Raw genomic sequence first — 17,713 nt, forward strand, 5'->3', positions numbered from 1 at the left:
CTATTGCTATAACTTTCTAAAAATATTTTCTCTCTTTTTTTTCTATTTGTGCACAAGATGTTAAAACAGTGATATATTTCACATAAATATGAACTCAATTATTTTCAAATGAAGTGTTAAAAAGAAAATATTGAAATCTTTCCAGGTCAGTCTCCATGTGCCACACTTCCACAGAAGTCTGCAGGTGTCAGTGATGAAAATGCTGCTATCCCTATTTCCTTTTCAAAGGGTAAGTATATGGATTTTACATGTTTTCTGTCAAGATCAAATGGTTTAAAATGTGTTTAAGTTCTTTTTAATATTAAAGGACATCAATTTAACTGGTTTAATTTGTATTCATACAGAACACAGTTGAATGTGGGACTCAGATTGATCTAGAATATTTTTTTTCAAACTAATGCTTAGATATTATGAATTAATTATATGTTTTATTAACAGATGATGTCACTTACAAAAGAAAAATAGAAATATCCCAAACAGTTGCTTCAGGTAAAAAGACATGATCTTTAATTAAAAACATTCAAATCAAAATAGTACTGATGAAAGATAATTAAGACTCCAATTTTTGAGTTTAATATGTTTTGATATTCATACATGTATGTAGCTACCAATTTTTTTTTAAAAAGAATTACTTAGTATTACAATGTATTTTTTGATAGATGCCAGCGAGACATGTTCAGATCAGAAAAAGTCAAGGAAGGGGAAAAAAATTCAATCATCACTTTGTGAAGGTATCTTAATTATGAGACGAGGTGTTATATGCTCAACTGACAGTTGAATTGACCTTAAATTGTCAGAATGTTAAAAGTTTCAGGCTTTCATCCAAATTTCAAAATACAGCATCCGAAATATGTAAGCTTATCTTTAAGAAGCCAAGCACAAAATAGTTGATTTTTATCAACCCTACAACATTTATAATATATGCTGAACAGCACTTGTCAAAATGCAATTGTATGACAGAATTTAAGTCACATTTCAAGAATGGTGCTTTAGTACAGGGTACAAGTAATATTCTTAAGTGTTATTGCTCCGGACATATTTAAGTTTCTAAAGTGTTGCTTTGATGTTGAATTTTTTTCAGATACAAATCATGATCAGCTGATCAAAATAGAAGAGAGACTGCAATTAGAGAGGGAGAGGCTGAAGATTGATAAAGAAAGACATGCCATGGAAAAGGAAAGACTGGAAATTGAAAAAGCCAGACTTCTGATAGAGCAACAGAAACTGAAACGGTTAGTCAAATTTTAGTCAGATACCTATTTCACCTTCATTGTCAGTCTCCCCTATTATGAATTTCTTATAGATCAAACCAGCAAACACTTTAAATATGTAACTTTGGGTCCTGCGATTTTTTATGCAGGTGCCCTACAGTGATCAGGTTGGATGTCCGTCTGTCCATCAATAATTTTAATTGTGATAACTTCAGTATTAGCTGATCAATTAAATTGAAACTTGGTGAAGATGTTCACTTGATAAAAGTACATGTTGGTGTAATGTCAAGGCCAAATGTCAAGCCTCAATGTCAAACAGTTCTAATGTGAAAGGTCAAATTTTGAAATACATTCATTTCAATATACAATATTTTCAATATTAGTTGAGATATTGACTTAATTTTGTAATGGCATTAAAATAATTATTATGATAAAAAAGCTATTAACAAAGGAGTCGGCTTACCTAATGTCAAGGTCATTGGATTAATGGTAAAGCTCATTAGTTCAGAAGTCATGGTTACTCGGATGAAGTGAAATTAATCAGAATAAATCAAGCAATCAACTTATTATAGGTTAAAGTCATATAAAGGTCAAGGCCATTTTTTTTAGCAAATGCTTTGCTGATGAATATTTTGCAACGACACAATGGACCAAAAAGACAGGATCAAAGTCACTTTTTTCAGGAACCACCATCTAATCCCAACAGATTTGTGGGCATGTTTGCATCTGATGTCAAGCTCATCATAATTCAACCTGGTACATACTTATATGCTTTTTGAATTCAAACAATAGTTGGAGTTCAAAATTTTTGCTGGATAAGTTGTGCACGGACATTTCGTCCATCTTCAATATTTCCATTGTAAAGGTACATGCACATTGTCTGCTGGTGCCACCACGTTTTCTGGGGGGTCGACCTGATTATCAATACACATGTTGTGTAAAAGGAATCAAACATAGACAACTTTGCATGCCTTTGGTGGCGCGAACATGATACATCCAGTCGTCTTGTGTAGACACCTGCAATGGATATTGTAAGATGTATCAAGTTCAATTTGATATTCATAATACTTTGGATTCATGTTGATATATTTAATAGAACTGCATTTTCTCAAACATACGGCATGTGTAATGATTTTGACAATATTATTGAGCTTAAAAACAAACATTCTTTTTAAGCATCACATGTTGACATTACTGTATTTAAGTTTCCCAAGATATTATATCCACTGTCTGTTAATAGCTCCACTATGTTGTTGTGCAAAAGCAAACAATGCGTAAATAGAAAACCAGATTAATCCATGTAATACAAATATCTAATTGATGAAAACATAAAATATCAGCTGTCAGTCTAGTTTGCAAGAGGAAAATATATATTTAATATTAATGATAGGTAACTTCAATAACTTGAGATGACTGTTGGGATGAACATTAATACTATATGCCAGTTGGCAATTATGAGATGCTAATGTGTAGCTGAAGTTGGTTTAAACAGTATTTTATTATCAATGGTATATACAATACATGGGTCAATATATACAATAATTGGAAATTAGGGATTTGGCAACAAGAGTATGCTCTTATTTAAAGCCATCTCCCTATAAGATTATTTGCAATTATGATATACAGTATTTAATTATTAAATTAGCTGAAGTTGGTACGGTTATCTTCTGACAATGCCAGAGAATTGAAAATATATATTTATGATACCTGAATCTTGACTTTAACATCCCAAAAGCTCTTTCAACCACGTTCCGGGTCTTCATGTGAGATCTGTTGTACCTGACATATGATAAGATATAGAGGATAGTGTCTTCAGTAATACCAAATATATTTCACGAGTGGGGCTAATATTTTGATATTTTTCACGAGTGCGCAGCACGAGTGAAAAATATCAAAATATTAGCCTCACGAGTGAAATATATTTGGTTTTACTGAAGACACTGTAAGATATTCTATTTATTACATTTTTTATCAACGAAAACCCTACCTCGTATGCTAACTAGGACTACAGCGATAATTTGTAAACAAAAAAGGTAGTTTCCCCTGTCCAGGTGCTGACATATATGTCGGGCTTTCTGATTGGTCAATTATTTTGGTATTTTCTAATCATTAATTTGATTGGTCAAATCAGTTTTATGATATTCTTCACTAGTGAAAAATATCACTTTTATAGAATGAATAATTTTTGATATTTCACTGGTAAAAATGTAATAAATAATAATATTCTTTTTAACCCTTCACTGCAACCTAGGGAATCAATGATGTCTGTCTGATTTTTTAGTTGTATTTTAATTGTTCTTTGACAGAAATTGTATCTGTATTTGATTGCATTAATTATTAATTATATAGTCCCCACCCCCAGGGGTCTGAGGAGTCAGGCAAAAAGGGGGGAAATTGACTAAAACTAAAAATCTGTTCTACCCGGTATTCCTAGATATGTTAGAATCAAATACTCTTCATAGATGGAATGGTGTATGGGTCCTTTACCAAAATTGAGAATTTCATTACCCTGTGAAGAATTGAGGTAAATCAAATATACAGTTCACTACAGTTTAAAAAGTGAAAATACATTTTTAGGCATAGATTGTTCACTTTCCATGATAAATAATAGAAGCTTGGTTAGAATTTTATATATGAAAATCTTCTTCTGTCACTCCAAGATAAATTGATGAAAGGGTCGTATGAGAGGTATTGTTTGTTTTCAAACTTGCATGACAGTCAAGACCCTAGGAACATTTATGAATCTGATGTATAATGACCTGTGTTTACTTTGTGTATAGAAATTTAAGCATAGTGTACCAACAAATTATGATTTTCTCATTTTTCACCTGCATTTCCATTTTGAAAGAAACAGGATTTAACCCCTATGACCAACATGTACATGAAAGAATAAGCTTGTCTGAGGCCTATTCCCTACAGTTCTACTGAATTAGTCAATGAAATTTCATAAATGGTTCACAAATTGACATTATATGTGAACATGTATTGTGTTGATTTTCAGAAAACATGAACAAGAGTGAGTGTGATTAATGTTATCTTTTTAATTTTTTTAAGATATAATGAAATATTTGTTTTTAATGAAAAATAAATCCAGTTGATGCTTTTGTATTGTTTTGTTTAATATTAATTTGAAATTGCCAAACAATTAATATACATGTGGTGCATTTTGGCTTCAATTGAAGTGTATTATGGGCCTTTACCTATTTATTTTGTCTGGAATGCAACTTACTCAATATTCAAACCAAACATTAATTTTACAGTGTGAATGATGACAGGTTCATGAAACTAAAGTAACCTACATCTCATCACTTCTTGATGCAGGAGTTGTGACTGGAGTTAGAAGCCATGGCCTTAATGGGTATCCAGAATCTCCGAGCAACCAACCATCCATCTCATTTTCTAAAGTTGTTCCAACTTCACTATTGGACAGGATAAAACTGTCATGGACAGATCCTGGCCACTTGCAGATCACATTTATGAACCAGAGAAAAGCAAAAAAAAAAAATGCATATAAAATCAAAGTGTCCAATAACCAATGATAGGCAGAGTAATTTTTATGTTTTGTCATGATGATATCAATTGGTGTGTGTACAGGTAAAATTGACAATGATGCAGATAACTATACTGTGATGATGATTTACGTTTTAAGCATGCTCCATAACACACGAGTGTTTCTCGTCCCTTTATATTGATATATAAAAATAATTCCTCTGCAGTAAAGGTTTGTCCAAACAGGAATTCTACCATGTTTGCTATGTAACGCCAGTTTTGATTGGTTTAAAACCATGTATTATTTTCCAATAACCCACGCTCGTGCCAATAATACACGGTCGTGAGTTACGGCTGTTACAATTTTAAATATCTAATATTCATCCGTTTCATAAAAGGTTACTATAGCCGAGTGGGCTAATGGGTTAGTCTTTCAATATATTTTTATCACGACGCGAGTTCGAATCCTACGGAGGCCACCCCTTTTTTTTCTTTTTCTTTTTTATCCTTTTTTTTTTAATTTTCAAAATCAATGCCATATGATAGATGCTCTTGATTGTAGTACTGTATTGCTTGTATATTTCATCAACAAATAATTCAATACTCAAGAAATAAATTACAAGGTTTTCCCAGGGTTTCTTTGCTGTTTTTAATACACGAATCATCGTTAATTATTTCTTAAATAATCCAATAAGTGTAATTGAACGTTTTACAATCATGAACGAAACCAGGTAAATGATTAAAGTTATTTGGGTCTAGATTTAAAGTAATTTCGAATAGATTTAATTTTCTTGTATATTATTGGTCATCGACTTTGTGCTCCGCCATTTGGTTTGGTTTCTCCAATTATAATCAACCTAGCTTATAGCAAGGGGGCGTCACTCTCGTTCACGAAAGAACCAACGCGGTTATATTATGTAATTCACGGAGTCTTGCAACAACTTACTTCATGTTGTAAGTACATATGGCTTGCACATTCAGTGCGTGATATCCTTTCCTGCACACAAATACATGTTCGTCAACTGATGGTGACTGAATTGGAATGAGTGTGCCGTCGATCGCTCCAACAACATTCGGCATCCTGGCGATTCTATAGCATCCTTCTTTCACATCTCGGATTTCAGCAATGGACGATGGGAATTTTATTGAAACATGATACTTAGCATATATTTCATTGGTGACCGCTGTAATGCACCGACTAGCTGTGGACCTGCTTATACCATGCAAATCCCCAATTTCAGAAAGGAATCCACCTTTGGAATAGTATCTTAAAGTGACTAGGAGCTGAGTTGTAGGATTTACTGCATGCGAACGCTTGGTATGGCGTGTTATGGTAGGTGATATTATATTTAGAATCTCAACAATTAAATGTCTTGGTAACCTATACCTTTCAATCAAAGAGACATCGTCAAGAATTTCTAACAAATTTTGTCTCTCACGAAACACCCTTTCTCTTCTCAGTGCCCGCTGGTGCTCCTCCTGATGCAATAAAAAACCGATGACCGCCATATTTGTTTACTTTAATAAGTAAATATAACGCGCTCACGTAAGTTACGTACGGTTTTGGAGGTGATTTACGAGTACCCGTAACTTATTTACGGGCACTCGTAACTTACGTGTACGTCGTGAAACGGTTAAAAAAACTTACGTATGGTTTACGGGTACCCGTAAAGTTACGTATGCGTTGTGAAACGGTACCCTGCTGACCTGTCCCCAATTAACCCCCCGGGGTCCAATTATGGCTTATTCTCACTTAGCTAACATACAGAAATTTACCTGTATTACCTGGCCAACATGCCAAATTTTACACCTGAGTGAGTTTAAGCAGTAGCCTGTTCTTACTTTCATGAAAGAAAATATGAAAATGTCAAGTTGAATATGACTTATACAATAATGATTCAAATGAATTTATAGAGGCTACTTATAACAAATCTTAGATATTCACAGTAAAAATCGAAATTTATTAAGTTTACATATATCATGAAACCATCACCATCTCAAGAGTTTAAATTACAAATGTATGCTTTTTATAATAGAAGTATTAACAAGTGTCTTGTATGACTGTTATTTAAATCTGTGTATATGTGTGAGGGTGTGTGTTATTATTATTATTTTTTTTTTTTATTTTTTTTTTTTACAAAATAACAATTTTAGATAAGACACCAAAGCAAATATTTTTTCGTTCATACCAATAATTATAAAATTCTATCAAACTAGCAGCGGATGTGTTTCTTAATGAAGTAAAGCAACGTTGCCACGAAGAAAAGTTTTTGCTATTCCAACTTTGACGATGATGTTAGTGTGATGATACAAAAAATATCTGTATAATATCAGTCCTTAAACTACGCGATTCAAATGATTCACCCTCTCTTTTACATCTTTTACGTGTTTTAAATCAAAATTAAATGATCATAGTCTTTATTACATGTTTTGTACACAATTCAACTTACCTAGTCTGATATGTAGGCATTAATACATATATTTTTATTCAAATCTGTACATAGCCTGCTTGATCGAACTTTTACAGGACAATTTAACTTTTTTAGTTCCACACCTTTTTTTGACAAGGTCGAGTAGCTCAACCCTGCTTTATCCCTGTAAATGCTGGATTATTGTAAGAAATTGTAATGTTCTTAAAAGAGTCCTAATTAATTAAAACTACGTTTGTCATATTCCTGACAGTTTTTTAACGTCTCACTTGAGAGATTTATGTCGGACGAAGATTTGTTTTCAGAATTAAGTCTCTTTTTTACTGTTCATAACAAGACTAACTTGATTATCTGGATGATTTCTATTTAGGACATCAGTTCTATTTCACATGTGTATGCACTTTACATACCGTATTTGCTCTTACTTTGTAATTAATTTACTCTTGTTATACTTTATCAGAGACATACATACAGTGTATATATCACATATGATCCGAAGATATAGATTTGAATTTCCTGTCGTAGTTTTACCGAGAGAAATATATATCACATTTATACGGTCTCTGATTTTATCAATTTGTTATCAATTTTGTGATTAGACCTTTGGGTTTTAAAACTGAAATAAATAATGAATAACTCCGTAGATCACGATGACATTCTCATTAATGTTGGAAGCCAAGTTTTATGAAGCAGTCTATAGCCTTACATGTAGGTCATAATTATCTCTTATTGTTCTACCTTTCACACCTAGTATCACTTGGTCCACAGAATACCGTACCTTTAGTTGACCAGTGTACAACATGCTGTGTTGTTTGTATCATCGCTGACAATTAAGTCTAACTACCCTAGTTTACCTGTGTGATACTGTCTGGACCATTTGTACCCTATACATGTAGCCTGACCAGTGCATATTACATGGAACTGTTTTGAAGGTTTGACTATAGCACAGTAAAGGAAATATTGTTTATTTGACACGATCGTCATCTTCGTTTCCATCGTAATGCGTCGACTACTATACTAGGATCCGCCATTTTTTATCACACTAAAATCGATGGACCATGTGACTTGACTTGTTTTTTGTGAGAGTGTTATTTTTTCTAAACAAAGATACAGAAAGATGTATAACCATATATATTTAATTCTCACCTCCTTATTAAATTATTTGCTGTCGCTACTATGCTTTAGTGACGTTCGGTAAGTATATTTAACTAAATTTCGTTTCGATAAAAAATACACTTCGCAAAATTTTCTACCGAACGGTTATGAGACGGTCAGCGAGTGAAAATAGGTAAACGCAAATGGTACGGTAATGCTACGGTGAGTGGACGCAAACGCTACGGAAATGCTACGGAAATGGTACGGTAATGCTACGGAAGTGCTACGGAAATGGTACGGTAATACTACGGTAGTGATACGGAAATGGTACGGAAGTGATACGGTAATGCTACGGAAGTGCTACGGAAACGCTACGCTACGCTTAAATCGGAACTGCGAACGTACACGGGTCTGTAAGAAAGAAGAGAAAAGATAAGATCCCAAATTTAGTCGCCTCTTACGAATCATGCAATGGGGGCAGCAGGTACAATTCTTACGCCCTACCTGCAGGGTAGCTCTTAAATTATAAATGAATGTCGTCTTGATAGTAGGAGAAAACTTTTCCAAGGACATTTCTTGCGAAACAGATTCCATGTCAAACCCGGTCAGATCAGAGTCGCTAACTTGCCAGATGATGTTCAACTTCACGGAGGCTCGGTTTTGGGTTTTATGTGTTTAAAATCCTATCAATAGCTAAGGTCATTTAAGGATGGCCTCCCGTGCTTGCGACATGCATGCGTGTGATAAGTCCCTTTTTGAAATTAAATATATCTTATCTTTTTTTGGACATCTGTTGTACATTAAGTTTTTCCGCAATCTTACCTTCACCTTCATCGCTGTAGGCAAAACTAAATTTCTGGTGTGAAGGAACACACTTTTGGAAAATCCGAAAATATAACATTCGGAACCAATTTCTTTATTTTAGGTGTTAAAACAATGCCCTGCAGGTAGGGCGTAAGCATTTTACCTGCTGCCCCAATTACATGATCGTAGGAGGCGATTAAATTTGGGATCATGTCTTTTCTTTTCTTTCTGAACAATTTTTATTCTTCCTAACTTGACAATGCCTCACTTTTTGGCCTTTAGTTGAGCGTTCGTCGCTGTGAGGAAGGCTTTGGGTTCTTTCCCTTGCCGAGGCATACCAGATTCTTTAAAAATAGCTGTTAATAGGACGTTAAACAAAATAAACCAAACCAGACTTTGAAAATGGTAGTTGTTACTCCTGCTTAGCGCTCAGCATATTTGGAGTGGGACGACTGGTTCGCCGGTTGTCAGTAGGTATGCCACATGATTTTTAGATAGTGCATGTACTGTATTGTTATCTGTATGATATGACAGGCCATTGTGAACTGAGCAAGACATTTTTTAAATTTTCAACATATCTTTAATGGAACAAAAGTTATCGCTACTTGAAGTTCGGAAAATATGAAACTATTTCGGACACTTTCAATCATATTATGTAAAAAATGAACAAACGTCACTTTTGAAATAGTGATAAAATCTTGATTTCATTGATTAGTTACCAGAAATTGCAAACTATACAAGTCAGTACATAGATTATTAAGTCTTCAAAAAAGAAAATCCTTAACTCTTAAAATACAAAAAATATTTGAAGTCAAAGTATGGTCAGTATACAACTATTTACCGCGTCCGAGCTGGAAAAATGACTAAGTCCAGCTAATTAATATGCGTAAATAGCATAACTTCAAAAGTAATGAAAAGATCTTAATAAAATTTTGCATGCTAATAAAACTTAGATGGGCCGTTCTCAGTTATTCAGCAAATTTTCAGAAATGATGATGGATAAATTAAATGTTAGTTTATTGCACATGTTTTAGTCTTAAAATGTTTATTTAACTTTCATCTTTATGATTTTAATAATGAAAAGATAGTTCATCCCAAGAAAATCATATAAATTGAATTTTCATATTGGTACCATCGACGTTTTGGATGTTACATCTTGTTCATTGACAATGGTTGATATGCATCTATTGGGCGATTTGCATAAAATCCTTTGCTGCTATTAGACCTACTTGTGGATATCTATAAAATGATTACTATAAATAAAATGAACTATTACTTAGAACCGAAGTAATTATCTATATCTTGCTGTTGTGGACGTTACTCAAAATCAATACAACAAAAGTTCTGTGTAACAATTTATGATCTAATTGAATTGAAATAGCACTTGTACAATTTCCTTCTGATTTTTCATTTTCAATTTACAATGACATAATTAAATAAATAACAATTATTGATTACATGTTTTGACAAAATTCATATGGATCTTACTTTTTGACAATTGACATTCTCGCAAATGAGTAACGTCCAGAACATAAAAATAACGTCCACAACATAACAAATTGCATGCCCATAACATTTCTGTAGTGTTTTACAATTGTTTTATTGCTGTAAATAGTTATAGCCTTTCATCACAGAACAAACTGACTCAGGAAAACTTTAGTTCAAATAACAAAATTAAGATCTAGAGAGCTCTGAACAGTCAAATTTTATTGTTTATTTTTTCTGTTTGGGCACGGCACTTCAGGCATCAAAGTCTGAAAAGAAATAAAGAATATATATTTCAGTCTTAATACCCTGTCAGAGGCAAATTGGACACGGCTCTAATTCAAATCTGAGAATATATAACGTCAGTGAAACGAACTGACCTTCATTTCATTTCAACAAATTTTATTCGTGATATCAAATGAAAAGGATTGAACAACAGGCTTCAAACTGACCTTCAAATACAAACAAAGTTTTCCTCCCATGGATCTTGATGGAGGGTGCCTCCAACCTGCCTGCCAGATCCTCTTCAATAACAGTATGTAGGATGTCTAGCATCAGCCAGCCTTTCTGATCTTTTTTGAAATACTTAATAAAAGGCCAGTGATCAACCTGCAACACATGCAATGTCATTCTTAGTGCGATAACAAAATGCTGAAATGGTTTTTATATTTCTTCCCTATTTAAACAGGTTATTAACAGGAATGGCATATTATACACGAAATAAACAGTGAAAATTGATTACTTTGAGTTTGAAGCCATGCCCCCGGAAACCATGTGGGGGGCATAAAATCAGATAATAGCACAAGCATGCTATTCCTCCCCCCCCCCCCCCCCCCCAACCACCCTCAGGGGATCATAAACTTACTATATCCCTCATATCCATATGTTAACAGTCAAATAAAAACACCAACAACAAAAATTGTGTGAACTTAAAAAAACAACCTTTATGAAATAAAAGTCAATCTGCAGCAGTTCTGCAAACAAAGTTGGTTACTTGCTATTGTAGCTGAACACTAAACTGCTGCCGATATACTTTCAGTATTTCATAAATCAACAGTAAACATTAAACAGCTGTTGTTTCTTACCACAGCTGGCAGTTTTGAATTGCCATATTTGATTTTCAAGAAGTCCCCTGGCCTGTAATTTAAAAACACACTACAGATGATCTATATATTTGTAAAAATACAGAATAAAAGACATCTTAGGTCTCGGTTATTTCATTTGTAGTAAATATATCATACCTTGGTATACTACTGTCTGCCTCCTGGTCAGACTTGGAATTGAGGGCCTCATGGATAGGCGGAGGATCAAGAGCCTCCCAGTCAGGTGTAGGATTAAGGTCCTCTAGCGACTTGGGCGTAGGAAAGAGTTCCTCCTGCGACTTGGGCATAGGATTGAGGGCCCCTGGCCTGTAATTTAAAAACACACTACAGATCATGAGATGTTCTATATATTTGTAAAAATACAGAATAAATGACATCTTAGGTCTTGGTTATTTCATTTGTAGTAAATATATCAAACAGGTCCATACCTTGGTATACTACTGTCTGCCTCCTGGTCAGACTTGGAATTGAGGGCCTCATGGATAGGCGGAGGATCAAGAGCCTCCCGATCAGGTGTAGGATTAAGGTCCTCTTGCAACTTGGGCGTAGGATCGAGTTCCTCCTGTGACTCGGGCATATGATTGAGGGCCCCTGGCCTGTAATTTAAAAACACACTAGATGATCTATATATTTGTAAAAATACAGAATAAATGACATCTTAGGTCTTGGTTATTTCATTTGTAGTAATTAAATAAAACAGGTCCATACCTTGGTATACTACTGTCTGCCTCCTGGTCAGACTTGGAATTGAGGGCCTCATGGATAGGCATAGGATCAATGACCTCCAGGTGAGGCATAGTATAAAGGTCCTCCTGCGACTCAGGCGTAGGATCGAGGGTTTCCTGGTCAAATACAAGATTGGGGTCCTTCTGGTCTGGTGTTGGTTTGAGGACCTCCAGATCACTGGATACCAACATCGTTAATATTGGTGATAATCTTTCGTCACATGCCTTCAAAAATCAAAACAAGTTCAATATTTTATAGCTTGAAAGGATTACTAATTAGTGAATCGTGTCATAAAACATAATGCCACATTTTCCACACTTAAAGAGTTTAATAAAAATTTTGACTATCTTTCATTCTTCCAAAATAAAATAGATTACATGACATAATATCCATTTACGACCTTGGCCATATTTGTTGTAGCAACCTGATAATATATGTTTATGTAAACAAGTTTAAAACATAATTAATACCAACCTCAAGACTCTCAAATATCCCTGTCAATCCACATATGTCCATTAGATCCTCATCAGAGTGGCTATTGTTCACAATATGGTCTTCCTCCAACTTGCTACTGTTTGCATTACTATTCTCACTGTTCCCAATGCTCTCGAAGTCACTTAGAGAATGGTTCTCGCTTGAAGTTTCACTAGAATATTCTTCACTTTCTTCTGATTCTGAGTTTGATTCCCTTCCACCACCCCTCCTCCTCACACCACGTGCTCGGTCACTGCCCCTGGCTCCTCTTCCACCACCCCTCCTCCTTACACCACGTGCTCGGTCACTGCCCCTGGCTCCTCTTCCACCACCACTCCTCCTCACACCACGTGCTCGGTCACTGCCCCTGGCTCCTCTTCCACCACCCCTCCTCCTTACACCACGTGCTCGGTCACTGCCCCTGGCTCCTCTTCCACCACCCCTCCTCCTCTTCCACCACCCCTCGTCCTCACACCACGTGCTCGGTCACTGCCCCTGGCTCCTCTTTCACCACCCCTCCTCCTTACACCACGTGCTCGGTCACTGCCCCTGGCTCCTTCCACCACCACTCCTCCTCACACCACGTGCTCGGTCACTGCCCCTGGCTCCTCTTCCACCACCCCTCCTCACACCACGTGCACGGTCACTGCCCCTGGCTCCTCTTTCACCAACCTGGGTCCTTGCACCCTGTAAAATTTCTATTTCCCGGAAGCTCTCAACAAATTCGCCATTATCACACTCGCCTCCTGGTGCAGGGAAATTATTGCAGTTGGAACAAAAGCAGCTGAGGTGTCGTGCTAAAATTTTGCGTGGGTGTTCCTGGGATCTTACAGAGTGCAGACTTCTTGTTCCAGGTACTGTCCTGGAATTCCTGTTCGGGCGGTTGCGATCTATATCATCAGAGTCCACATAGAAGATTGTTCTTTTCCGATGGGTGTGTCCATTTGGCTCATCATCTTTGGCGAGTGTTCTTTCAGCAAACTCTGCCAGATCTTTTGCACAGTTTATAACTTCATTTTGAGAGTTGACTGCTCTCTTGGCGGCACATTTGATAACGGCTCCCGCTCCATCACTTGGCCCCTTGCCGTGGCGTGAACCGTAAAAGTTCCTCTCCATAACAAAACCGAAGTCCTCCATGGAGTATGATAGGTCACAGAATGGGATGCAGGACTTGTACTGTTCAGCACACCCATCACAATATTGAATCTCTTTGACATGTTGAGGGCGCGTGTATTCTGAAGATGGTCATTTGTTGTTTTGATGAAGCAATTGACAGCGTGACTGTCATGCTTAAGATCATTGGAAATTAATAACAGTGTCTCTTGGATATGTCCAGTGATTTCACAATGATCTTGATTGCAGTTGTAGTATGTGATGATTGGATGTATGGTTGCTTGGTTGTGGCCCCAGTGTGCTGTCTGAATCTCCATTTGGGAGATGCACGAATAGTTTTCCGCAAAATCATGGTTTAAGACCACCCAATCTGGAGGTATGTTGTTTATCAAAGATGTGAATTGTTTCTGTTGCCATCTGGCAACAAACAGATGGTTCGCCAGCATTTGAAGGTGGTCGGCCAACTTGATGACCATGGCATTTAATGATTCGTTTTTCTTGACCATCATAACACGCACGACTTTGTTCCATTTCTTATTGAGAAGTCCAGTATCTTGAGTCTCCCACATTGTATATTGTATAACTTCATGTCCATGTCTTGTAAGTACTGGTGAAAGGTATGACATGATATCATCTTTGCAGCAATCCCTGCATTCCCTTTCCTCACATTTCTTGTGGTGGAATTGACGTCCGTCTTTGTCACACAGTGTTACTGACAGCATGGTATCTGTCATCGAGTTTGCATTCTGGAATGTTTACCTTGTTCGCAAAGTCATTCAATGCCTTTATTTTCAAATCCACATTTGTGCAGTACTCACACAGACAGCTATACCAAGGCTGCTTGGTACATGTTTGGATATTGCGAGGGACTTTCTTTGCGAAGGTTGAGAAGCCTAAATTACCCCCTGCTTCTTTGTAATCGGTGTATACAGATTTCAATGGGCGATCTAATATTTGTCTCCCCTCTGGTTCCTTACGCTTCACCGACTTCCTGTCTGGAACTGGGGTGCTGATATCGTTGAAGAAATTTTCTATGTCTCGCTCCTTATTCTCATCGAGCCTCGATTGCCTTGGTTTATCTGTAATTCGGTTGAGGCCAGATAGGTGCACTCCCAGATTTATTGATGTAGTTTTCAACATCTTGTATTTCTTCATTACTTTCATAGCTGGTAGCAGGACCTTTTTCAGTTTCTTATCTCGCAGTTTCTCCTTTAGAACATCTATGATCCTCCTATTGCATTGGTCTTTTTCAGTGGAAATTAATCCTTTCTCCTCCAAAGCTTGTCTCTTTTTAGGTGATGCTTTTATGAGGTATTGCACCGTTTCTGCAAAATTTTCTGGATTTTTGGGGAGTTTTGCTCTTTGGGCAGCTTTTTCTTAATGCACTCTGAGACATAGTGTTTTCTGTTAGATCTTTTTGACATGGTTCTTCAACAGGATTTCTTTTATTGTTAATATATGTTCTGTCCTTTTCTTTCTTTCTCCTGATTTTTTGAGATGATCTTTTCTCTCTGCTTTCCCGTTGTTTCTGTCTCCAATAATCTCTCTGTTTGTCTTGCCCATTTCTTGTCATTATCTTTTTTTTTTTTAGGTTTAACACTCAGGTTTTCTTTGCCTGTAATAAAACAGGAATTAAATATCATTGTTAACTGGAATCATGTTAACATGATGGCCAGCCATCTATAGATCTGACCACAGGGGCTTGACATGTTATTATGACCCAGAATAGAAATAAAAAATTAAATTTGTTTTTAAAAATCTGATCCTCAATCCCTTTATATATATTTACATGAAGAAAAACCATTATTCAACAAGTATGACCACAGAATGAGATTCGTCCATGGATTGGCACACATGGATAGCCCATTTAATGAGGGGCATTCGCTCATATTGAGATACTGGTTGTTATATTGTGATGTGAACACGGTAATTTAGCGACTACAATAGTAATTTTAATTCTTGAACGCTAACTGTTTTAAACATATAATTCACTAAAACTTAACATCGCTGAGAATACACTCGCTAATCTTTCGCCCATACACATAGAATGTCCTAGAACGTCCGAAATCAGCAATCAATTAACAATGCTGACAGGTGTGATCACACACGTGTAAACAGCAGGCTACCAATTAACAACAGTAGTGACATATATGGTGTTCATAATTAGTTCTTCTGTTAAATAAACCAAATTTAATTACCTTTTCTTTTTTGTCTAAAAGTTCTTTGCCTTTCTCTGTTTCTTGCTTGGATGATTTCCTTCTGGTCATCGCTGACTTGTTGGTGCCTTCTTTCAATCCGCTTCCTTTGAGCATCCTGCTTTTTAAAATCTTTAACTTGTCTGGGTTGTTTTCCAGGTTATCCCTCCATCTGAAAGTACAAAACAGTTTTTAAAAAATAAAAAAAAGGAAATTTTTATTAATTATTGTAAACCACTAACTTGTTTCATGTTTGCAGTCATTTCATATTATAAATACCATTAATATTAGATGCAATGAAGAACACTGTGAAAGGTTTGAGATTTTTCAACCTTTACAGAGACTCAATTGACAAATATACCTGGAGACTACCTTATTTTTGCATTAAGTGCAGCCTCTAAAACTATGAAAATTACAGGAAAAAAATTAAGTCATGAATTATGATACAATAACATTAACAGTATTATATTTAACACAGGCCATTTGCTGTGCATTAAAGGGGTGCATTAAAAACAATAAAGCACACGTGCATTAAATATGCAAATGAGCATTGTCACTGTGGTAACACATATAAATTATGTCATGTTATTGTACATGAGGTCAAGCTTTTGTCTACCGACAAAAACCGCTGGAGAAGCATTGAAAACGCATTAGTATTAAAGTAAGCATGTTTCTCGAGTTATGTAATAAATAGAAACTAATATGAGTGTAATATTGAATTTATTGAACCTGTTGGTTTATTTCATATGACACTCGCCGAAGGCTCGTTTCAAATGAAGTTAATAAACTTGTTCAATAAATTTACATGAACACTTGTGCTAGATCCTCTTTTCATTTCAACAAATTTTATTGACATGATGTTAATATCAATTGGATCGAATAACAGGCAAGCCTATATAAATTCTTTCCATGGTGGATTGAGAGATCAAATATAATTACAATCTTTTAAATTAATTGGTCTAAATATTTTGAAATGAACTGCATAATATAAACAAAGGAATTAGGGGAAGTAACTATTTTTCAACACAAGATAAACACAGAATATGTTACATAAAGCACTTGCACACACACATACACACTTTAATATAAATATAAACAAATATAACAGTGATTCAGTTCCGAATGAAATAAATAAACAATTGTAGACATCAAAGTTAATTAATATAGAGACAGTAACAGGTGGCTAGACCAAAAGTCCATGTGCCTATATTACACAGGTCAACACCACCTGAACTGTATAGGAATTTTCTATGCATATAATTTATGTAATTTTAATAATACTGTAGTTAATGGCTTTATTCACACACTGATTTAATATATAGAAAACAGGAACTAAAATCAATGCAAGTATATTTTAATACATAAACAAATATCAGCTATGTTCCACTGGGTTCATATATATATATGATATTTAACTTAAGTTAAAAATTATTAATTTCATTAAGAAGTAGTATTTTTCAAGATGAACAGTATGATGGCTTTCTAGATCTTACATAAGTTAAAACGATGAGATTTTCCTATAAAATTTTGGACATCATTAAGTATTACTCTGTTAATATTTCCATCACAACTAGGACATCCATTTAAAA

General features: G+C 35.4%; 2 protein-coding genes and 1 pseudogene across 2 annotated transcripts; all 3 read right to left on the minus strand.

The window, feature by feature from the left end:
- Positions 1-2,158: 2,158 nt before the first annotated feature.
- LOC117326404 (putative nuclease HARBI1) lies at positions 2,159-6,209 on the minus strand. The gene is made up of 4 exons (XM_033883150.1): positions 5,647-6,209; positions 4,511-4,693; positions 2,919-2,990; positions 2,159-2,228 (listed from the first exon to the last, which is right to left on the minus strand). The coding sequence occupies exons 1-4, from the start codon at positions 6,207-6,209 to the stop codon at positions 2,159-2,161; spliced, it is 888 nt and encodes a 295-aa protein (XP_033739041.1).
- A 5,505-nt stretch (positions 6,210-11,714) lies between these two features.
- LOC117326405 (histone-lysine N-methyltransferase 2D-like) lies at positions 11,715-13,304 on the minus strand. Its single transcript, XM_033883151.1, has 4 exons — positions 12,817-13,304; positions 12,325-12,566; positions 12,045-12,212; positions 11,715-11,922 (listed from the first exon to the last, which is right to left on the minus strand). Exons 1-4 carry the CDS (start codon positions 12,856-12,858, stop codon positions 11,715-11,717), a joined length of 660 nt encoding a protein of 219 aa, XP_033739042.1. The 5' UTR covers positions 12,859-13,304.
- Positions 13,305-13,335: 31 nt separating this feature from the next.
- Positions 13,336-15,533, minus strand: LOC117325343 (annotated as a pseudogene).
- Positions 15,534-17,713: the final 2,180 nt, after the last annotated feature.

The sequence above is a fragment of the Pecten maximus genome, chromosome 4 (assembly GCF_902652985.1).
Source record: "Pecten maximus chromosome 4, xPecMax1.1, whole genome shotgun sequence".
In the NCBI taxonomy this organism is placed as follows: Eukaryota; Metazoa; Mollusca; class Bivalvia; order Pectinida; family Pectinidae; genus Pecten; species Pecten maximus.

Bases quoted from the DNA above. Each gene is read 5' to 3' on its own strand.
- LOC117326404 (XM_033883150.1), bottom strand. From the start codon at position 6,209: ATGGCGGTCATCGGTTTTTTATTGCATCAGGAGGAGCACCAGCGGGCA. The intron at 4,694-5,646 runs GTAAGTTGTTGC...TGCTTTTCTCTG, and splicing joins ATATGTACTTACAACATGAA to GTTCATAAATGTGATCTGCA. The intron at 2,229-2,918 runs GTATCATAAATA...TATCCATTGCAG, and splicing joins ATGTTAAAGTCAAGATTCAG to GTGTCTACACAAGACGACTG.
- LOC117326405 (XM_033883151.1), bottom strand. From the start codon at position 12,858: ATGGACATATGTGGATTGACAGGGATATTTGAGAGTCTTGAG. The intron at 12,213-12,324 runs GTATGGACCTGT...TTTAAATTACAG, and splicing joins GCAGACAGTAGTATACCAAG to GCCAGGGGCCCTCAATCATA. The intron at 11,923-12,044 runs GTATGGACCTGT...TTTAAATTACAG, and splicing joins GCAGACAGTAGTATACCAAG to GCCAGGGGCCCTCAATCCTA.